Raw genomic sequence first — 23,666 nt, forward strand, 5'->3', positions numbered from 1 at the left:
GTTTACTTTCTGCATCTACATCATATAGCGGAGTCTACCTTTAAGTCTGTCTACTATGTTCTCATTTGAACTTGCCCTTCTACCTTTCCACTCTCAGGTGACCCTGATCCCCACATTTGACTCGCTGACGATGCACGAGTGGTACCAGGAAACCCATGAGAGGCAGAGAGAGCTGGGTATTACCGTGTTGGGCAGCAACAGCACTGTGGCCATGCAGGAGGAGACCTTCCCTGCCTGCAAAGTGGAGTTCTGAGAGGGGTGAAACGAGATGAAGCTACAAATCCCTGCCCTCTCACCCACTCTTAAATTGGGATGGACTAATTTCCCCCATCTACAACTGATTTCCCACCCCAGCATGCTTCAAGTATAGCCTGGTGGATTAGCAGGCCTTACTCATCCTTTCAATCTTATCAATATACATAAGACCCCAGCAAACACTCTGACCCATCTTTATCTTGGGTATGTCTATGCCATGGAAATGAAGGCAGAACATGAATACGTCCAAGAGTCTTTGGTCTACCAACATGAAGAAAGGTTGTTCATTATGAATGCTAGGTAAGGTGGAGCTTAAAGACTGTCTATAGTAATCGAAGGTCCTCACATTTCTTACCATTTAGCCAGGTAGTTGTGATCCAAATCCATGACAGCTCAAGGGAGACTAGTCGACAGCTGTAGGAAACCCTCTGCCTCAATGGGACTGAACTCATGAGTTCTTCCTTCAACGATTATTTCATCCGTAAAACATTTCATAGGTATATTTAGGCCTACACCCATTTGCACAGTTATCAATTTCCAAAGACGAGGGAACCACAGTGAGTGAAGGAGTGTTACAATATAATATGATGTTAAAAGGCAGAGGTTGTGTGTGAGGAGGTGAATATGGGACAGATGTCTCCTGGTGCGCTGGTAAAACATGAGACCTCAGCACTTACTGAAGGACAACATGTTTCTGCATCCCATTTTAGTTTCATAGACTGTCTATGAACATTGAGGAGATGGACAGTGTCTTTGCAGGTAATGATATGCATGTGAATAGAAGAATTACCCCAACATTGACAAAAGTGTCCAAGTTTCAATAAAACATTCTTTGTAGAACATTTATATCAGTCACTTTAACCCTTCATGTAGAGTACACACTGTATGGGGATACAATTTTGACATTGTCTTTTTAAATGAAATAACTCCGTACATTCTAGGTAATGATTTGTACTAAAATGAAATACTAATACATATTGGTTGATGGAAGGCAATAAGAAATGCAGTATTTTATGTACAAACTCATGACTGAATTACAGTTTTACTACTTAGTAGTTATTTCATTAGGAAGGACACTGAATTAAGTGTAAACGCTACAGTATATTTCCACACTAATAAATCCGTTTTTTTTGTGAAACACGATGTCTATTGCCGGCAGGTCTAGCATTTCTGATTATGTCAAAAGTCAGGTCAAGAAGACCCTCAATCTTGTTTGTATTCAATAATATTTTGCATTGGTGCCCAGGATATCAACTGTATCCAAACCCATATTTGAGTCCCTCTCCAAGACCAGATGTTCTTGTAATTGTAAATGTATGCCACATGCGCAATAGAGGGTAAGCTTCACTGAAGAGGGATTCTTAGATATGCTAATAGGGAAGTCATGAGAAATACATTACATTTATCTCAGTGGTTTATTATTGTGCAGAAGTGAATAAATGCTAAAACAGATGTTTAACTAGAAAGACAAATCTGTTATATCAGCAATTGTTTGTGTATTCAGTTAAAGCCGTCTACTGTACATTCTACTGCTATTATCTGTGAATGTGGACACTTTTAGCCTATATCAAAACAGATTGGGTCCAAATGCATGCCACCAAGGCTTGCACAACCATGCCCACAATATTACATGTGGACCAAGCACTCACTGGGTTATAATGCTCTTTATTGCGAAGGATATTTTCATTTTATTCAAGAAGGATTATGAAAGGATTAACATTTATTATTACTCGAGTTAAATAACTCTTACTCTTTAGAACAATTATTTTAAATTTTACTACAGTTGAAGTGATCGTTTTTGTTGCATGCAGAGTTATACAAGCATGCAGATCTCACGTTTTCTTTTGTTAGTTTGTAAGTTCGAATTGAATATCAGTTTAATGTAATATCAACATCTGGTATTAAAGCAAACTAATGCCATGGCTCATCCAGAGCATCACTGTAGACATCTTCATGTGAAAGGGTGTGTGCAGCCAGCCACATTTAGGCAGATCATAGAATTCCAATTATTTCATACAGAAGAATGTAAAATCCTTTATCTTATCAATTCATTAACAATTCTATTTGATTCATTTTTCCTAAATTATTGAGTTCTCTTTATATATCAATAATGTGGCATAGCTACTTTAATTTGCAAACCTTTGGTTAGCAACCGGCTGCTCACATGATATCATAAGCCAATGGCAGGACAGAGCAAGCAGAACCGATGATGATGATTGAAAATAGATTGCATTTCATTGGTCACTTATTTGGATAGATATTTCACACTAATGGAGTTAAGAATTATCTCATCGTTAACTCAACTTTGACTATAACAAATCAGTCCCATCATGTCCATGTAAAGATATGTCCATTTAACGTGTGCCATTTGTCACAGGTTTTGGACTCAATGCATTGGTTTGGATATTGTGTGGCTCTTCCGCCCTCTGCTGTCCATAACATTTCTTGGCTAGCTGTTCTGAAAGCTGTATTCATCGATAATTACACTTCTCTTGTGGCCAAAAGGATAGCATGGGCAGGGCCATTGAGGGATTCCACCATTTTAATGTAGTCAACTGGATGGGATTTCCATCTTCATTGGCTCCTGGTGACCCTGTTGAAGTCCTGTCCAATTGGGTCATCAGGAGGGATCTGCCAATTTTGAAGAAGAAGAAAATTGTCAGACTCTATAATGGCACAGATACAAAGATGAGTACTCCATCTCTGTAGATGTGTGTATTTTGAAAGCAATGTTCAGTGGTATATTTGGCTCATTGGAATAGTTCTAAACATTGGCCCTGTATTTCTGTGCCTCTGTTTCCATCCCTGCGCCATTATAATAAACGTATTTGAATGAGATACCTACAAGTGACAGTAGCACATAACGAATGTTCCAATCTGTAAATCAGGCCCCAAAATAAATATACACATTTTAAGTTAATATGCTCCTGCTCTTTGGACATTTTGACAGTACATTTCTTTAATGTTATTGTTTTTTTTTGTGCTATATTTTTCATAGTTATATACACCTCTTTTCCTCTGCACTTATAAATGTATGTTTGTCTATGTCCATACCCTGTTTGTGGTTCACACATCACACTTGCAAGTTTCTGGACTTCACCCAGTAAATGCTAATGTTGGTCAAATTTTCCAAAGACTGCTGGTTTCCCCAGTGTCCAGTGGGTGGGGGGGTTAGTTGCATAATGACAGTGGATAGATAATTCAGTATAGAAACACTAATTTTAGTTTTTTGCTTTTTCAATAAATATACCCCTTTTATAAATCTGTGCTCTTTGTAATTGGTGTTATTTCAATGACTTTCAACCAGAGGGGGGGGGGGGGGCCTCAAAGAAGGAAGGGGAGTACCATCCTCAGTGAATTTCATACGAATTGGGAAACATGTAAAAAGTTAACCTTCTTAGATAAAACTGTACTAAATATAATCTTGTCACCAAATTATTGATTAAAACACTTGCAATGAAGGTTTTACAGTAGCCTCAACAGCACTTACTAGGGTAGTGCCATGGTGTAGCCAGAGGACTGCTAGCTTCCGTCCTCCTCTGGGTAAATTGATTTCAATTCCTAACCTAGGAGGCTCATGGTTCTCACCCCCTTCCATAGACTTGCACAGTAATTATGACAACTTCCAGGGGACATCCTCCAACCTATCAGGACTCTTGCAGCATGAACTGACATGCTGTCCACCCAATCAAAGTATCCGAGAATGAATCTAGGACTGAAAGCATAAGCTACAGCTAGCTAGCACTGCAGTGGATGAAATGTGGCAAGTTGTTGACAAAGAGAGAGACAATAGTTTAGAACAAATTTATTTGATCTATGAAAGCGAGGCAAGATTAGGACCTGTGACCTTCTGGTCCCTTTCCCAGTGCCTAGTCCACTGCACCAGCATGGGGATTGGTGCCTCTCTTTCTTTTCACATATGAAGCTGTCAAGTCATTTAGAATGTCAGTAGATTAGAAATGTGATTAGTTAAGTATTTTTAAGGTTGGGAAACAAAAGCCACAATGGTATTTAAACTGGCGACCTTGCGCCCTCCAACCTCCCTCCCTGCGCCTTTTCTTTATTTGACTCTTACCTGTAAACCATCTACTGACCTGTCACTCTTAGCTCTGCGCACTGAGCTTTCATCCAACCAATCACATTCGTTCTGCCAGGGCTGTCAAACATTTGAGGTCGGGATTCTATCCAATCGTGGGTTCGAGGCATTGCAGATTTTAAAGGCAATGTTCCTGCGTTCGTGGAGATAATATTCACGGGCAAAGCTGCAATGACTCAATCGGCATCTAACTTTTAAAGCTGCATTGTCGATCGACCATATACGGTCGGATTGAATCCCGGCTGGAATGAGAAACGAAATTATTGGCTGTGTTCAAGAGCATCAAAACTGTGATTTTTTTCATAGCTTAATTATGACCGACTGAAAAAACAATTGTAGTTATTTATGATGCAAGGTGATTTGTAGATCCGTTAGACTTGACTCGCTTATAAAATCGACTGCAGTCTCTCCTCAATTCCTTGTGTCATCTCTCTTCTTTCTCAAACAAATTAGAGGGGAAGGTCATGGGGGGGGGGGGGGGGGGGGGTACAAGGGTACAGGCACTCTGATGTATGAATGCGGGTGAAATTGGGATACATCATTGTCCTTCAAACCCATGAAGTACAACTCATCTCTACTTTTTTCAGATGAGATGTATTCCTACAATTGGACTATCATGTTAATGCAAGGTGTAAATGGGGATTAAATATGTTTTAACTTTACAGCGACACTCTCAAATCCCCTACAAGCAGTTCAATTGTCTACCCAGCAGATGGCGACATGTTACCCCATTTGATAGTTTGAGATTCACTTGATCAACTTCCACATTGCATCCGATTTGACGTCACCGCTTTTATAAGTAGTGGATCCCACCATTGCCACCAAATGTAGCAGAGTTGAATCTCTTATAAGATCTACATTACCTGGCCTATTTTCATCAGTATCTCTTACAATAGTCTATATAAAAAGCACGTCTTGTCATGTTGCAAACAGTCAGGTTTAGAGTGTGATCAAACTTGTTTGTCATTTACAGTAGCCGACTGGTAAGCAAGGAATCTTTCTAACTGTACATATCTCACAAGGGCTCGATTCAATCCATGTCACAGAAGATGGCACAAATAAAATGTAAAGGTACCGTCATTTCCGGTTGAGCCGACATGTGCAGCATTTACTGTGAATGCAGTTGACTGCGTTAACATTGCCTTTTCAATTTCAATCACGCTACATTGCAGATTTTTACGTGATACGGATTAAATCGAGCCCTAAGAAAGGCAATAAGGACCTGACCCGTTTAGGTCAGAAGTTTTATACTAATTTCTGCTGTCAAAGCACATTCAAGTCAAATTAAGAACACAAACATACTGCTATCTGCTGTAGCTCTTAATTAATATAATAATCAGACAAATGTCAACATTTCTAGAAGACGGTACTGCAAGTGCTTCATTGGATTGGATATTGGTTTGGAAATTTGAACCATATAACCATACATCATGGATATCTGATGATGGTTTCTTGCTTGTTTTTGCTTTGCAAAGCACAACTGACAAGACAAAAATAGCTCTGTCATTTATTTTCTATGCAGTCATTTGAAGGCGGATAGGCCTAATCAAAGTTACCTAGCAGCCAGTGACTGCCAGACTTAAAAATAACTCATACGCTGATGTGCATTCTTAGCAGGCACAGAACTCCTCTTAAATTCCCTTCCGTTTGCAATCCACCTCCGATGGCATTTAAAACTTGTCCAGAATTTTATTTTCAGTTCACTTGTCTTTTTTATTTTTAAATCGTGGAAGGTCACCTGCTCTAGTAGGTGGCTGATGTTGATGGATGAGGAGTTTATCACAAAGGGGACCAATCAATATGTCCAGCAGGTTTGGTAGTGTGTAGTCAGAGAGTATATTCATATGTGCTGAGATGGGACAACCCTAAGATGACTGTTTTTCATCTCTTCTCCTTTCTGCCCTCTCTCACCATGCCCTCCAGGGGAGAGGACTGGTACTCGTTGGTGTAGTCACCAGCCTCCCAGCGCAGTGCCCGCTTGTTTTTGTGCCTGGTGATCCGGGTGGCCTCCAAGACCTGAAATTGAGGAAATAGCAGCAATGTCATATTGGACCTGTGCTAAAGGTCCTTCTCTGAGACAAATAACCAATGATTAAACGCACATCACCAGAGAGAGGATCAACCACTTACCTCATTATTCACATCATCAATGCACTGAATTCCTGCATACTGCAGGAAACACAAAATGCATTTTCCAAATTAGCAACCAGCTATCATTGTGGTATATAAAACCTGTGAGATGACTCAACTCATACGATGTACTCGGTTTCTCCATCACTATCTGTATGCTTTTTTTTGTATGCGTATTGCATTGCTGTATTTTTTCTAAACTGTGTGCCTAAATGTTTTTGTCTTGTGTGTCTATAATGAATGTTCAATGTGTCCCAAGATATCAACAACACCCTCTGTGTCCAAATAGTCTTTTCTCACTTACAGCGTTCTCTTCCAGCTTCAGTTTGACTCTCCTCTCCTCAAAATCCTCTAGCAATGTCTCGGTCAGGCCCTTTTGTGTGGGTGTCCCAGGGGAGCCACCTGTCTCTGCCCATGGGCTGGCAGGCAGCATGGGGGAAACCCTGCTATCCACGGGGGAGGTGGGCCTTGGACAGCCCCATGGCTGGGCGGTCACTATGGAAAAGGAGGGAAGTCGGGCAGTGGGACGAATGGAAGGGGAAAAGGGAGCTGCGCTGTCTGTTTTATCTGGAAGGGAGGGGATAATGAAAGAAACAGAGTTAACACATGTTTGTAATTGCATTATTAATAGACTACATTTGAAATGTAAATTGAATGCAACATGAAACTCAGGGGTGCAACTTTGGTCCCCAGAGAAAGTTGCTCCCCTGATGAAACTACATAATGATAATTGTATTTTTACCATTGTACACCTGTCTGACTCCCTATGAAAATGGACACTGGTAGGCTAAACATTTTATATTATCTTGCCATAATGTGAGTGACTGTACAGTGATCTTAACCACTAAATGTCAGTGCATTAACTCTAAAGAAAAGCACCAAAAACCCAACTGGAGAAACTATTCAACACCCTCACAGCGATCTGTTTTGCTCCGTGTTAATGGTTAATCATGGCTGGTAACACAGCTTTGCTTCCTCTCCCCATATATGACCAAAGTTCAGGTTCTAATTAAGCTTGTCATTTCCTCCAGTCTAAGAAAACCATCAGTAAACAAGACTTTAATGCAACATCCACTCTGCATGCGTCAACGTCACAGATGATGCATGCAGAGAGTTACTTAAATCAAGCCAAAAACATGTATAAGATATTGCCATCATGAATTGTTCCTGTGTTATATTGTCTTGTAACTTTATGTAATTGTATAGATTTGTCTATGGATTCATGTACCATCCTACCTAGCATTGATACTGGAGTGATAAAGGAAGAGGGCCGTCTGGTCAAGCTTGTCTGCTCTACAAGAAGTGAAGGGCTCTCATAGAAGACAGAGTCTTCCTGTTCCACGATGACCCTTTGCAGGCTTTGCGATTGATGTGTGTCTTTAGCGTCTCGTCCTACACAGTCCAGGTTTCCTTCCATAGAGGTGGACAGGCCACAGGATTCCCGGAGTTCCCGGTGCTCCTGCTCGCGTTTTAGATCCTGCTCAATCTCCTTCTGGATAACATCTGGAGCATTTGGTCTTTGAGGTCTCGGGCTACCAGAATTCAGGTGCGTCCTCCAGGTTTGAGAAAGCTTATCATTTGGCTCAGACCCCTGAACTGCAGAAGCAGTGGGTGTAGGGGAGGACGGAGAGTACGAAAAGGAGGCTTCTTTAGCTGAGGAGCTTTTGGCTGGAACTGGCTCCTTTCTTCGCTCTAACCACAATGGGTCATTTACTATTTCGCTAGTACTTGTCGTCTTCACCACTATTGTGACTTTAGAGCTTGCCGCCTTTGTGGTCTCATGGCCTTTCAATGTAACACTCTCCTCTGGGAGGCAACTTGGTAGTACTCTGGAGAAGTCTTGGGAATCTGAACCCCAGCATTTGCTGGTGGTATTGACGCTTGGAGCGGTGTTCATGTGGCTGATGTACAACTCTGTCTCTTCTGAGTGCTGGTTAGGGAAGCACGTGGAAGGGAAGCCTTCCCTATCTGAGCTGCTACTCCTCACATTGACCCTGGGTGAAGACCAAGCCCTTTTCCTCTTCTCCTTGGCTCCAGGTTGGTCTGGCAGCTCAAAGATCTTCTTCCTATCCTCCAGTTCCTGCGGAGTTCCCCTGTCATACAGACTTGGGACTCTCCCCTGGTGCATCAGGTCCACTTCCCTCTGGCTGTCCTTTTCAATCTCGCGCTGGATGAAGAAGCTCACCCGATTATTCTCTTTGGACCTGACAGGTGTCCGTGGTGGTGCAGGCTGGGAGAGCAGATACTTGGTCTTGATCTCCACCATCTCCTGGACATCGGTGTGCTTAATTCCCCGCAATTTCCGAAGGCTCTCCTCTCTCTCCTGAGTGATACGAATCTCCCTCTCAATGGGCGTCTCTCTGTGACCACTTACCGATTGGGTGGCCTTGCTTTCTGGTTGAGAGTTGTCATTGGATATGCTTACATCACTTGTGTAGCCAACACTGGGGTCCCCCGATAGATCCTCCAGTCCAGAGTCAAGGTCATAAAGCAGACTACCCTGGCTCTTGGTTACCTTCTCCTCTGTGCGGTACACTGTCACCTTTCCGGCAGTGACGACTTCCCCTTCATCCTGCTGTTTCACTGGGGTCCGACTTTGGTTCAACCATACTGTAGAGTGGTCTTCTTTTTTTGCACTCTTTGGTGATAACAAGCTGTCTTCTGACTGCCACCGTCTTCCTTGTGGTTTTAGAGAGCTGGGACTCTGCAGAAAGGGGTTTAGCCTGGACTGTTCCATCTTTATGAACTGTTCCCGCGCTGCGCTGAAGTTTATCTGCTCATTGTCGATGGTACCAGCCTCGGCTGCTGGTGTGGGCTCAGATTTACTACTGGTTGGACCATAGCACAAGCTGAACCCTTCCAGCAGCTTGTTGGGTGACAAGCTCAGTGCACTCCACTGTTCCCTGTAGGTGGCAGTTTTTGGGGGGGCATGACCATGCATGATCTCCTTCCTAAGTTTCTTCTCCTCCTCCTCTGCCTTCAATTGGGCACCGTTGTCTGTTTCCACCTGGTAGCGGGAGTCCTTGTCCTCCTTGAACAGACTCCCTGGCTTCTTCCCACCAACATATGTCTGCAGTTTGAAGCTGCGCTCCTCTTTCAGGGTGGCTTGCCTTTCCGGGGACAACGTCCAGGCTTCATTCAGCTCTGCCTCGGGGCTTGCAGGATTGTCCACGAATGAGTAGAACCCGCAGTAGGAGCCCGTGCTGCTGGGACTGCTAGAGCTGCTGGCTTGCCAGTCTTCGCTGGTGATGCCGCAGTTTTCCTCCGACACCACCACCTGCCTGGCCTGCACCTCTTTTTGCTGGGAAGATACGACAACTGTGGACCGGGTGTGGTTTACGGAGATGCTGTCGAAACTGAAAGCAGAAGAGTTGCCATTCCTGTTGTAGGTCCAGCTCCGGTCCAGGCTGAAGGGCTCGTCCGTGGTGGGGCTGAGCATGGTGCGAAGATCTGTTGCCTGCTCCAATTTAGGTGACATGGGCTGCAGCAGCCACTTTCTGGGTATGCTGTCTGTGGTTCCTTGGGTTGTCATGTCTTCCTGTGTAGACAGTGAGATTTCTGAGGCACTAAGCAGGAGAGAGTGGCACCCTATCAGGTCTCCCTCATTCTGGGTCAACACATCCTGGTAATCATCAGATGCAGCAACTGAGAGTCTCTGAAACCAATAGAAGAAATAAGGAAATGGATCAAAACAGTTGAATAGTCAACAGGAAACTGTATCCTGTCAGTATTACCAATATTACCAGTATTACCAATTAAACAAGGCTACCTCTGTCCTGATAGTTCTAACAATTAAACATAAAGACATTGTTTGAATTGTTACGTTTTTGCATACAACGACAAAGGCTGTCATTCCCACTTCCCAGATATCTACAGAATACAGATTGTCCTGATAGTTCTAACAATTAAACATAAAGACATTGTTTGAATTGTTACGTTTTTGCATACAACGACAAAGGCTGTCATTCCCACTTCCCAGATATCTACAGAATACAGATTGTGCACCAAAATTAAATGACTTGCATAGCACTTTAACATTTTATGGTTCACAGGAATTTTTTTAAAGGGGAAATAAAAAACTTGTGTAAGAGAGGATGGTGTGAGATTTGCTGTGGAATGCCACTATCATTGTCAACATTTATAGCTTAAATGCAATGCCTACTACCTCATGATAGTGAGACACAACCCTTACAGTAAACCTAGCTGATAAGGAGAGAGGTCATGAAATGAGAACTCCTTATGTTCAAACTGGTACAATGTAGAGCAATCCAATGTGTGAGATGGTCGCAAATATAGAGATTTTTGTGTTTGTCAAGAAGGTAAGAAATATTAAGTTGGTAACAAAAGACTGCAGTCAGGTCAGATTTAAGTTAATTGAAATTGATCAATGAAACCAGAGTCAGGTAATGAATCTGTATTAACCTCAGGGGTTTTCAGCGTGAATCGAGAAGTCATTGTCTCAATTTCCCATGCATTTTACAGCATACCTGCAAAACATGTGACATCATCCAGTTTCTGTATGGAAGATTATCAGATCTATTGCTGTGAAGATCTATAAAACCATTCTGCTACAGTCTGCGCCTAAACTTAATCAGATATTTATACTTTTGATGTTACAGTTGAGATTTTATATGACCTTTTACTTATGGAGAGTTTCAGGAAACCACAGTCAAGTCATATATGCACTCAATGGTGATGCAAATTGTGGTTAAAGTTCAACTAAAAAAGGCTTTCTCAAAAAGCAGTTTTTAATTTCCTCAAGCAATGGTTTCATCTGAATTTACAGCCATCTATACGATGTACCTAGAGTGTTAGGCTCCAATTCTCTTTCAAATTGCCTAGTTAGTCAGAGGATATGTGTAGAAACATGATGAGGGAATGAGAGAGGGATGTGTTCACCCCTTTCTCACACAACTCATCTGGAGGTGGGAGTACTGGTACTAGAGCAGGATATTAGAGACTCCCTGTGAATGAAAACAGATACCTTCTTCATTTAACAGCTGTATAAAAATACTCACTACACTGGATGCTGGACGCAATGGCAGGTTGAATTGTCAATCATTTTAATGTCACACACTTTTGGCACAATGGCATAGCATACCATGCTGACTGCTATTCAGGCATGTTGGCTAATGAGTCAACTCTATAACCCCTGGAAACTTCCACTCCGATCAAAATTCTGTCATTTAAATAGACATTTCACCATTCTCATCAGGGGCAGACTGGCATTATCTGGCATTATTATTATTATTTTTTTTAAATTTCACCTTTATCTAACCAGGTAGGCCAGTTGAGAACAAGTTTTCATTTACAACTGAGACCTGGCCAAGATAAAGCAAAGCAGTGTGACAAAAACAACAACAGAGTTACACATGGGTAAACAAACGTACAGTCATTAAAACAATAGAAAAATCTGTAGGTAAGGCAATAAATAGGCCAATAGTGGCGAAGTAATTGCAATTTACACTGGAGTGATATGTGCAGATGAGGATGTGCAAGTAGAAATACTGGTGTGCAGAAGAGCAGAAAAACAAATATGGCGATGAGATAGGTAGTTGGTTGGATGGGCTATTTACAGATGGGCTGTGATCAGTAAGCTGCTCTGACAGCTGACACTTAAAGTTAGTGAGGGAGATATAAGTTTCCAACTTCAGTGATTTTTGCAATTCGTTCCAGTCATAGGCAGCAGAGAACTAGAAGGAAAGGCGGCCAAAGGAGCTGTTGGCTTTGGGGATGACTAGTGAAATATACCTGCTGGAGCGCATGCTACGGTTGGGTGTTGCTATGGTGACCAGTGAGCTGAGAAGGTGGAGCTTTACCTAGCAAAGACTTATTATGTGAAAATGATTATGACTTATGTTAAAATGCCTGATGGGCTGGTCCAATTGTGACCTAGTGGCGTATCTGTCTTAATTATAATTTGCAAAGAAAAAAATATCTGGCTAATAATTGGTGCCTGAAGGGAAAAAATGGTCCGGTGTGGGGTCCTCGAGGTAAAAAAATAGGGCAGTGTGGGGGAGTCAAGGAAAAAATGGGCTGATGCGTTAGAAATCCCAGGGACGATTTTTGGTCCCAGTCCACCCCTGATTCTCATCATTGTAACCCTGCTGACACCGATATGCACACATAAGCATTTACTGTAACCAATCATGTCAGGTGCACAATACTAGACAAATTGGCCTTTCAGGAGTAAACCAAGTCCAAACCTTCACTGAGATTCCAAGACTTTTGGCTCAATCCAGAATATGCTCTTCAGCAAATATACGGCCATTTTGAATTTTAACATAACTTTATGGGTACATTAGACCGTCTGAAAAGTAGAGCGATAAAGTTTTGTGAGTGATGGTAACTGCTAAGATAAATATGTAACTGCTTGTCAGTGCATTATGTACTGTCCCAAGAGCTCTAAGCCAGCCTTAAGTATGTGTGTGACCACGTGTGTAACAGTGGACTGTGTACCCCTGATAAGCTCATTTTAGTGATACTTCCTGGAATCGGCTCCTTTGTCCTTTGCTCATTGGCTGAGAGAGGAGAGGAGCGATCTGTGGGGGACGAGATACACAAGTCTCCTCGCCCCCCACTAATGTATTACCTCACACTGGTACGTGTGTGTGTGTGTCTGTGTGTATGTTTTACTCTACTGTACTTGTAAGTACCAGAAGTCATCACAAGAATAGTAAACCAACAAAAATTCTGAGAAGTGAGGACAATTTGCCGGTCGTCATTTGTAAAAAAAAAGAAAGAAAAAAAAAGAAGTTATTTCAGGATTAAGGGTTAGGTTTAGAGTTAGAATTAGGTTTAGGGGTTAGGGTTAGAATTAGGGTTAGGGGTTAACGTTAGGGTTTGGAGTTAAGGTTAGGTTTGGGGTTATGGTTTAGGGTTAGGGTTAGGGAATGTAGGTTTTTGAATGGGAATCAATTGTTGGTCCCCAAAAAGTTCTCAAATATAGTAACACATACAGTGCCTTCAGAATGTATTCACACCTCTTTACTTTTTCCAAATTTTGTCATGTTACAGCCTGAATATGAAATGGAATAAATTGATATTTTTTTTTGTCAATGGCCTATACACCATACCACATAATTTCAAAGTGGAATTATGTTTTTTGAAAGTTTTACAAATTAATAAAAAATGAAAAGCTGAAATGTCTTGAGTCAATAAGAATTCAACCCCTTTGTTATGGCAAGCCTAAATAAGTTCAGTTCATATAATAAATTGCATGGACTATTAATTAATAATAATAATACTATATTAATTACACTTTGGATGGTGTATAAATACACCAAGACACTACAAACATACAGGCGTCCTTCCTAATTCAGTTGCCGGAGATTTCACCATAAGTCCAATGGTCACTTTAAATAGTTACTGCTACTCTGTTTATTATCCATGCATTGTCACTTTACCTCTACCTACATGTTCATATTTCCTCAATTACCTCGACTAACCTGTGCCCCCCGCACATTGACTCTGTACCGGTACCCCTTATATATAGCCTCGCTATTTTATTGTTGCTCAATAATGATTTGTTATTTCCGACCTTGAATATGTGGACATCTATAAGTACCTAGGTGTCTGGCTAGACTGTAAACTCTCCTTCCAGACTCATATCAAACATCTCCAATCGAAAATCAAATCAAGAGTCGGCTTTCTATTCCGCAACAAAGCCTCCTTCACTCACGCCGCCAAACTTACCCTAGTAAAACTGACTATCCTACCGATCCTCGACTTTGGCGACGTCATCTACAAAATTGCTTCCAACACTCTACTCAGCAAACTGGATGCAGTTTATCACAGTGCCATCCGCCTTGTCACTAAAGCACCTTATACCACCCACCACTGCGACTTGTATGCTCTAGTCGGCTGGCCCTCGCTACATATTCGTCGCCAGACCCACTGGCTCCAGGTCATCTACAAGTCCATGCTAGGTAAAGCTCCGCCTTATCTCAGTTCACTGGTCACGATGGCAACACCCATCCGTAGCACGCGCTCCAGCAGGTGTATCTCACTGATCATCCCTAAAGCCAACACCTCATTTGGCCACCTTTCGTTCCAGTACTCTGCTGCCTGTGACTGGAACGAATTGCAAAAATCGTTGAAGTTGGAGACTTTTATCTCCCTCACCAACTTCAAACATCTGCTATCTGAGCAGCTAACCGATCGCTGCAGCTGTACATAGTCTATTGGTAAATAGCCCACCCATTTTCACCTACCTCATCCCCATACTGTTTTTATTTATTTACTTTTCTGCTCTTTTGCACACCAATATCTCTACCTGTACATGACCACCTGATCATGTATCACCCCAGTGTTAATCTGCAAAATTGTAATTATTCGCCTACCTCCTCATGCCTTTTTGCACACAATGTATATAGACTCCCCCTTTTCTACTGTGTTATTGACTTGTTAATTGTTTACTCCATGTGTAACTCTGTGTTGTCTGTTCACACTGCTATGCTTTATCTTGGCCAGGTCGCAGTTGCAAATGAGAACTTGTTCTCAACTAGCCTACCTGGTTAAATAAAGGTGAAATAAAATAAAATAAAATACATTTATCCCCGAAAAATTATTTTCTACTTCAGTTTATTTGAGTAAATACTTTCTTAACACGTATTTTTCTTAAAACTGCATTGTTGGTTAAGGGGTTATAAGTAAGCAATTCACTGTAAGGTATCAACACCTGTTGTATTCGGCGAATGTGACAAATATAAGTTGATTTAATTTGACAAGAAGGAAACCTGCACAAAATAAAAATATTCTAAAACATGCATCCTGTTTGCAACAAGGCACTAAAGTAATACTGCAAAAAAATGGAAAAAATGAAAATTACATGCCTCTCTCATCTTTTTAATTGGGAGAACTTGCACAAATGGTGGCTGACTAAATACTTTTTTGCCCCACTGTATGTTACCCTCTGCCTATTGGCTACTTAGCTTATTCAATACATCTCAAAATACAACACTTGTGCCCTTGGAGGAAGCAACCACCCTCATTGTTGACTAGAAACATGGCTAATAACTCACTAACTAGCAAAGAATATGATCAAAGGTGGCTACATGCATTTCTCGTTTTGACACCAAAACAAGTACATCTACATGCGACCACTCATGCTATTAACACAAAACATTTCAAAGTGAATGGAACAGATCCATATATGGCCATGGCTATTTGCATATAGGCCTACTGCATCTCTGATTGGTTATTTTTCATCGGTCTGTGTAGAGTATGGAATTGAGTCATGCCTGTCAATGCAATAGAATCCTACTCCAATGCAACTCTTGCACAGTTAGTTTTGCATACTACGTCTCTTGCATAAATAATTTTGTTCGGTATGTCACATTGGCTAATATTGCGTTGATTCGAGCACAGTAGAGCAGAACATTGATAGTGTTAATTAAAGGGGAAAACTCTAGAAAGTTGAGTGACGTTCAATCTCTTGCTTCTCTGCGCGGGCTGATATTTCTTCTGCACAGCAGTCTGAGGGGAGCTGCAGGCCAGCGCATGTTCGCAGCTTAGAGTGAACATTGGTTATGGGTATTCTTGTAATCGTTAAGGACAGAGGAGTTTTTTGGGATAAAAACTAAACCGAATGGAGCTAAGCACAGGCAAAACCCTACATGAAGACCTGGTTTAGTCTGCTTTCCACCAGATACTGGGAGATTAATTCACCTTTCAGCAGGACAATAACCTAAATCACAAGGCCAAATATGCATGGAAGTTGCTACCAAAATGACCCAAGTGGTCTAGGTACAGTGTTGTCTTAAATCGTCTTGAAAATCTATGGCAAGACATGAAAATGGTTGTCTTGCATTAACCAATCTGACAGAGCTTGAATAATTGTTAATAGAATCATGTGTAAATATTGTACAATCCAGGTGTGCAAAACTCTTAGAGACTTACACAGAAAGACTTACAGCTGTAATCGCTGCCAAAGGTGATTCTAATGTATTGACTCAGGGGTGTGAATAATTATATCAATTAGATATTTCTGTATTTAATTTTCAATAAATTGTTTACATGTTTTCATTTAGTCATTATGGGGTATTGTTTGTAGATGGGTCAGAAAATCTATTTAATCAATTTTGAATTCAGATTGTAACACAACAAAATGTGGAATAAGTCAAGGGGTATGAATACTTTCTGAAGGCACAGCAAATTGTGTGAGTGCGTGTGTGTGCGCGTGCGCGCGCACACAAACTTACATTAGTCCCGTCAACAAATTACCCCATTACCCTGTCAACAAATTACCCCATTGTGACATGGATTAGCTAAGGCCAAAGTCAAGTTGTAAAGTTGTAAAGACTCAAGATAATACAAGTATAAAAGTATAAAAGGGCAATGACGATTTCGCCACAGATTCGTCCCTATTATAACCTTTAGACTTATTCAATTCTGATACATTTACTCAATGACTGTCCAAAAGAAATACCAAAAGAAATGTCATACCCTGCAGCAGTGGTGTGTATTCATGGATGCCAAGGGAAGTCAGGCTTCCCCAAAAAACGGACAAAAAAAATGTATATATGTTTTATCATTTTCCTTCAATTCGCAAGAGGCTGAATGTATCTCACAGGAGAAAGCATCAGAGCGGGCGAAACAGCGCCCCTCTGTCTCTCTATGTGTTGGCCATCTATCTGATGCTGTCTGGTCCAAACGAGTATGACAGGCAAGGGAAGCCCGCAAGCATCTGGTCTCCCTTAAACAAAAAAAGTATACAAATGTGCCAACCAGCGTTGAGCTAAACTGAGCAAGCTCAACTGTGAAAGGTCCTGGCTCACCCCAAAAAAAAAACTGTCAAGGGAACGCATTGATGGAAAAAGTATTCAATTGTCATACTTGAATAAAAGTAAAGATACCTTAATAGAAAATGACTCAAGTAAAAGTGAAAGTCACCCAGTAAAATGCTATTTGAGAAAAAGTCTAAAAGTATCTTGTTTTAAATATACTTAAGTATCAAAAGTAAATGTAATTTCTAAAATATACTTAAGTATCAAAAGTAAAAGTATAAATCATTTCACATTCCTTATATTAAGCAAACCAGACACCACGATTTTCTTGTTTTTTAAATTTACAGATAGCCAGGGGCACACCAACATTCAGACATAATTTATGAACTAAGCGTTTTTGTTTAGTGAATCCGCCAGATCAGGTAGTACTGTAGGGATGTTCTCTTGATAAGTGTGTGAAACTAAACTGGGAAACTGTATGGAGTAAGAAGTACATTATTCTTTCTAGAAATGTAGTGAAGTAAAAGTGAAAGTTGTCAAAAATATAATTAGTAAAGTACAGATACCAAAAAAGAAATACTTAAGTACTTTACACCACTGAAGGGAAGCCAACTTAGATTTGGCGTCACTCCTATCAAATTCCATTGGGAGCATACATCATTGACAGAAAAACTTGAATTGTTGCATCTCATTGTGTTGTTGGCCTCCGCTGGCTGGCTAGCCAGTTAGCTAAAATAGGCCCTTTCCTAAATTAGTCGTGGATGGAGATAGGGATTTGCACTTGTGCTTTTACTTAATTCTCTGATCCAACCATTAATTCATACATTGTTGTGCCCCTGGCCTGAGAGGATGGAAGTGAAAAATGTAGCTAGATGTAGAAGGCTAATGTTAACTAGCTAACTTTGCCAATGAATGTAAGTTAGGCTAGCAAGCAAGCATTTTAGCCAGGTAGCCTAGGACAGCAAAAAATAAAAGCGCTTACTGTATGACAGAGTGATAGACAGCTTCGTCAACATGAAATAAAGGAGGATGGTATGGGCGTTTCTCTACAAGTAGGATGAGTCAACATGTTTTTCTACTTGCACGAATGCGCACACACATACACAAGCACACAGAAATCTGAACCATGGACAGCCACATCATATTAGCGTACGTTGATTGGACTAGATTTTTTTTGGTATCTTATAGTTGTCACTCTATTAGACTAAGCAGAGGTGATTTGATGATGTTGAAATGTTGAAGTTGAAATGGTGCTGGAATAGTGGAGGCAGCTCCTGTTTTCTTTGCGACTTGCGGTAACTCTCTGTGGTTCTAAATCAATAGCTGTTTAGTGATCTGAAAATGTAGGAAACATTAACTTGCTTGACCCTGCTGTAGGTCATGTAACTGTCTGTTACTGTACATACAATATGCTTTCTGGACTTCACTGGACAGGTTTTGTGATAAAAGGAAGGTGTGGTTGAATTTATTCTGCCACTGTGTCTTCTTGTTGTCTCGGCCTTTAGGTCTATATATCACGGTCGGAAGGCATATGAATTTTCAGGTCATAGAGCAAACAACACAATTATCACAGCGCATAGGTAATTTGACCCACTTACTGCTACTGCAGCTTATGTCTATTGACCATGCAGATGTCAAACCAGTTAATATGTCTTGGAAGGACATCCATGCTAACTTCTCATTAAAGCTCTAGTATTCGAAAAACATTTAGTAAAGGAACAATGTACTGGAGTGTGTATAGGTTGTGTCGCTACAGAGACTGGGGTATACAAGGTGCCACCACAATAAAAGTGTATAGAAAAATACAAATATAGGATCTTAATTTGAGCCAGTTTGCTACAGCAGGAAAATAATCCTGCAACAACAGGAAATGTGAATAATCATGGGGATTATAATTAATGGACATTTTTACTAGGGGTTGATACATTTTTCATAAGGGAAAATCAAGTCTGAAAACTTCAGAAACCTTTGAAAACCTCAGATACACTAAGTGTAAAATGTCCTGTATTGAAGGCAAGTTATGCAACAGGGTGATCAAATTAACATCCTACATCTGTATTGTAAGTAGCGATAATGCTGTTGAAATACATTGAATTTGACCTGAAAACTGTACAGTACATCATTTTAGAAAAAATAAGTAATGAATCCTACCTTAAGCGGTATACAGCGACCAAGACAAACAGTTTTTCTTCTCTGTCTGATGTCTTGTCTCCCACTTTCTATCTATCGCTCTCACTCTATATATATATTATGGTCTCTTGAGCACCTTACAGCACAGGCAAAGTTCAGCCAATGTCATGTAAACTACTGGAGTCCCACCCTCTCACAGAAGAGGGAAAAGTACATGAGACTGACAGACCGCTACATCAATAACTGGAGGTAGGAGAGAAACCTTTAAACCTCTCCAAGGCCAATCATCAATCAAGATAACCGAGATCCCTCTTATTATAAACAATTGTGTACTGAAATAAAGTAAAGTAGGGGCTCCATTCAATCTCTATCGCTGAAGTGTTACAGATAACGCACTAGATATGTAAAGGTCATTTCCTATTGATCAGGCATCTGCAGCATTTACCATAACTGCAGTCTCCGCTAACGCATAAGGATGGAATAGAGCCCCTAGAGTGGTTTTGTTGTGAGAGAAAACAGAATATTCTGGTAAGGTCTCTGAGTCCTTCCTCCCACCTCAGACAACCTCTTTAGGAGAAGCAACCCTAACCTCCTGTAGTCTCCATAACTCCTGGAGAGCTGCTGGGTGTGCATGCTTTTGTTCCATCCCAGCATCAATACATCTGAATAAATTACCTGTGGTCCAAACTGAAGACCATGATTAGTTGATCATATGAAACAGGTGAATTAGTGCTAGACTGAAACAAAAGCCTGCTCACCCAGCAACTCTCCAGGACTGGAGTTGGAGAACCCTGACCAGAGGGAATGAGTAAGGTCATTTCCTGTTGAGTGCTTTCAAGTGCTTTCAACAGAAGCTTCTCCTTCCCTTCATGACCACTGGCATGACTTGATATGCGGTGTTATGGAAACGTATCCATTCCCTTTAACTGTCACCAGTCTCACAAGGAAGCAAGAACAGAAAAGAACACAGTTTACAAATACTGAGGCATCATCATTATCAGTCTTGCCTGTGAACTGTTACAGAAGCATCTTCCTTTTGCGGTTGAAGTTCAGCTAAGAGGATGTCCCAGCCTTGTCTACAGTCCAGTGAAGAGCTTGAGTCATAGTGGCCTACGTGTTCTAAATGTTCATTACTTTTTACAATCCTTACCTGGTTAGAGGTGGAGCCCCTCTCTCACCAGTCTGCTTCATTTATGTTTTACAAGACATTTTATCAATCGAGATGAAACTCTTGTCAAGAGACACTAACACTTCAACAGGGGCTGGACATGACATCAGGCAGGGCCAGGTCTGCAGTAGTTCAGAAAGCTTAAGGGAAAGAAACGTGTGATTGACTTGTAAGACAAAAAAAACATACACCTTTTCAAATGTACCTTTCTATACCTCCATTCCACTTCTGATTGCTATAGTTTTTTCGCCACTTAAAGAAAATGTATTTTATGGTTTATGTGATTAAACCCAGGTAGTACAATAGATACTGATCAATTGTTTCTTATAACCACCTTCATTCAGCCATTGATATGAACAACCAGAGAGGTGGGAGACATCCCCTAAATAATTCATTCACCTGACAAGTTCAGATAAATCAGTGATAAATCAGTGTTTATTGGGGAAATTAAACTACTTCAAAGTTTTAAGACACGGCCAAAATAAGATAACATTTTTGGGCCCAAGCCAAAGTAGGTAGTAGAGGACTTTCCATTTAGAATCAGATTCAGAGCAGTTTGGAGAAATGGGGATGTTCAGACTGAGAATATGTTTACTGCTCTCTAGTGACTGGCATGTGAATGTACACTAATCATTACGGTATTTCAATCAACTTTATCACTCTGAATGAAGACCTTCATATGGATCTCATTTTAGCTTACTAATGAATATAAATGTTTGTGATTGTAGAGGCATATCTACTTTATTATCCCTATGACTGAACTTCTAGGAATCAAATGCGTGACAGATGTAACATGTGACAGATATTAAAGTGGGCACTATTGAGATTTGTCCAAAATTGCTTTTAAGAGTCGATGTTGATCGGCATAGTTTTTGCACAAGAGCATGGAAAACATGAGAATAATCTAGGCTGTAATGGCGGCGGTGGTACAAACAACTCAAACAATGAAGATCCAAAACTGTTGATTGTTGGTAAATGAGGCAACATCTAGAATGATGTCAAGGCAAAACAAATTGGTAGCCTACAATCAGGATTTTCTTTTGTTTCAACCACAACGGTCATTTTGTCTTTGTGTTTGTGGTAAGGGTTGTCTTACCTTGGTCTCATGCTCCATGCTGCTACACAGCACCTGCCAATGAGGGGTGTACTTGAACATACACTCTGCAGTATGTTACAGCGTGTTGGTAAATGTGTTCGGCAGCTCTCTATGTAACAGGATCCAAGGCTAGGTACAGGGGGCAATCAAGTTCAACTCAGGCCCTCTGAGAAGATAGAGAGAGAGAGGAGAGAGAGAGAGAGAGAGAGAGAGAGAGAGAGAGAGAGAGAGAGAGAGAGAGAGAGAGAGAGAGAGAGAGAGAGAGAGAGAGAGAGAGAGAGAGAGAGAGAGAGAGAGAGAGAGAGAGAGAGAGAGAGAGAGAGAGAGAGAGAGAGAGAGAGAGAGAGAGAGAGAGAGAGAGAGAGAGAGAGAGAGAGAGAGAGAGAGAGAGAGAGAGAGAGAGAGAGAGAGAGAGAGAGAGAGAGAGAGAGAGAGAGAGAGAGAGAGAGAGAGAGAGAGAGAGAGAGAGAGAGAGAGAGAGAGAGAGAGAGGAGAGAGAGAGAGAGAGAGAGAGAGAGAGAGAGAGAGAGAGAGAGAGAGAGAGAGAGAGAGAGAGAGAGAGAGAGAGAGAGAGAGAGAGAGAGAGAGAGAGAGAGAGAGAGAGAAGAGAGAGAGAGAGAGAGAGAGAGAGAGAGAGAGGAGACAGAACATTACATTTGATGAGATTGAGGGCCTTCTTTTTTGTTTTTACGATAAAACATTCTTGATTAAACAAACATTTTGTTGAAACTGATGGTTGCCTATTTTGGTTATTTATTGTCTTTAATATTTGATTATTTCTTAATTTGGCAATTAAAAAATGTACACGCTTGAAATCAAATCGAATCAAATGCATTTCTAAAGCCCTTCTTACATCAGCATATTGAAAGGTTTCAATATCTTTGTACACTTGGTATGTTTCTTCACCCAAACCTGTATTGCAGGCTAATATTTTTCAGCCACGATTACTGCAAACTTTCACTGAACACACCTCACAACGCTTATAGGGAAGGACATTTAACAAGCATTTGACTGATGATTGGCTGAGAGAAATTGATGATAAAAAGAATGTGGGGGGCTGTTTTGTCAGACTTCAGTGCAGCTTTTGACATTATCAATCATAGTCTTCTGCTGGAAGAACATATGTGTTTTGGCTTTACTGCCCCAGCTATATTGTGGATAAAGAGTTACGTGTCTAACAACACAGAGAGGGTTTTCTTAAATGGAAGAGTCCAACATAATCCAGGTAGAATAAGGAATACCCCAGGGCAGCTGTTTAGGCCCCTTACTTTTTTCAATCTTTACTAACGACATGCCACAGGCTTTTAGTAAAGCCAGTGTGTCTATGTATGTGGATGACTCAACACAATACATGTCAGCTACTACAGCGACTGAAATGACTGCAACACTTAACAAAGAGCTGCAGTTTGTTTCAGAATGGGTGGCAAAGAATAAGTTTGTCCTTAATATTTCCAAAACTAAGAGCATTGTATTTGGGAAAAATCATTCACTAAACCCTAAACCTCAACTAAATCTCGTAATGAATAATGTGGAAATTGAGCATGTTGAGGTGACTTAACTGCTTGGAGTAACCCTGGATTGTAAACTGTCAACAGTAGCTAAGATGGGGGAGAAGTCTGTCCATAATAAGCACTGCTCTGCCTTCTTAACAACACTATCAACAAGGCAGGTCCTACAGGCCCTAGCTTTGTTTCACCTGGACTACTGTCCGGTCGTGTGGTCAGGTGCCACAAAGAGGGACTTAGGAAAATTACAATTGGCACAGAACAGGGCAGCACAGCTGGCCTTTAAAAGTACACGGGGAGCTAATATGAATGGTATGCATGTCAATATCTCATGGCTCAAAGTGGAAGAGAGATTGACTTCATCACTACTTGTTTTTGTCAAAAGTGTTGACAAGCTGAATGTACTGAGCTGTCTGTTTGAACTACTGGCACACAGCTCAGACACCCATGCATAACCCACAAGACATGCCACCAGAGGTCTCTTCACAATCAGAACAGACTATGGGAGGCGCCTAGTACTACATAGAGCCATGACTACATGGAACTCTATTTCACATCA

At 41.0% G+C, this 23,666-nt stretch overlaps 2 protein-coding genes across 4 annotated transcripts in view; one reads left to right on the forward strand and one right to left on the reverse strand.

The window, feature by feature from the left end:
• The window catches only part of LOC109889101 (microtubule-associated protein 1S-like), a 47,048-nt gene extending 43,526 nt beyond the window's left edge, over positions 1-3,522 (forward strand). Inside the window, exon 7 of the mRNA XM_020480284.2 lies at positions 98-3,522. Within this exon, the coding sequence (XP_020335873.2) occupies positions 98-253 (156 nt within the window). The 3' untranslated portion in view covers positions 254-3,522. The remainder of the gene's footprint in view (positions 1-97) is intronic.
• Positions 1,652-21,768, reverse strand: LOC109888532 (mitotic interactor and substrate of PLK1). Of its 3 annotated transcripts, none has more exons than XM_031822506.1 (6): positions 21,603-21,635; positions 7,718-10,136; positions 6,786-7,048; positions 6,482-6,520; positions 6,263-6,367; positions 1,652-2,886 (listed from the first exon to the last, which is right to left on the reverse strand). In XM_031822506.1, exons 1-6 carry the CDS (start codon positions 21,618-21,620, stop codon positions 2,830-2,832), a joined length of 2,901 nt encoding a protein of 966 aa, XP_031678366.1. In that variant the 5' UTR covers positions 21,621-21,635; the 3' UTR covers positions 1,652-2,829. The 3 variants fall into 3 exon arrangements, with proteins under 3 accessions (XP_031678366.1, XP_031678367.1, XP_020335289.2); XM_031822507.1 differs by lacking the exon at positions 21,603-21,635 and adding an exon at positions 19,360-19,492; XM_020479700.2 differs by lacking the exon at positions 1,652-2,886 and having other exon boundaries at positions 4,046-6,367; positions 21,603-21,768.
• Positions 21,769-23,666: the final 1,898 nt, after the last annotated feature.

This window comes from Oncorhynchus kisutch, linkage group LG4 (genome assembly GCF_002021735.2).
Source record: "Oncorhynchus kisutch isolate 150728-3 linkage group LG4, Okis_V2, whole genome shotgun sequence".
In the NCBI taxonomy this organism is placed as follows: Eukaryota; Metazoa; Chordata; class Actinopteri; order Salmoniformes; family Salmonidae; genus Oncorhynchus; species Oncorhynchus kisutch.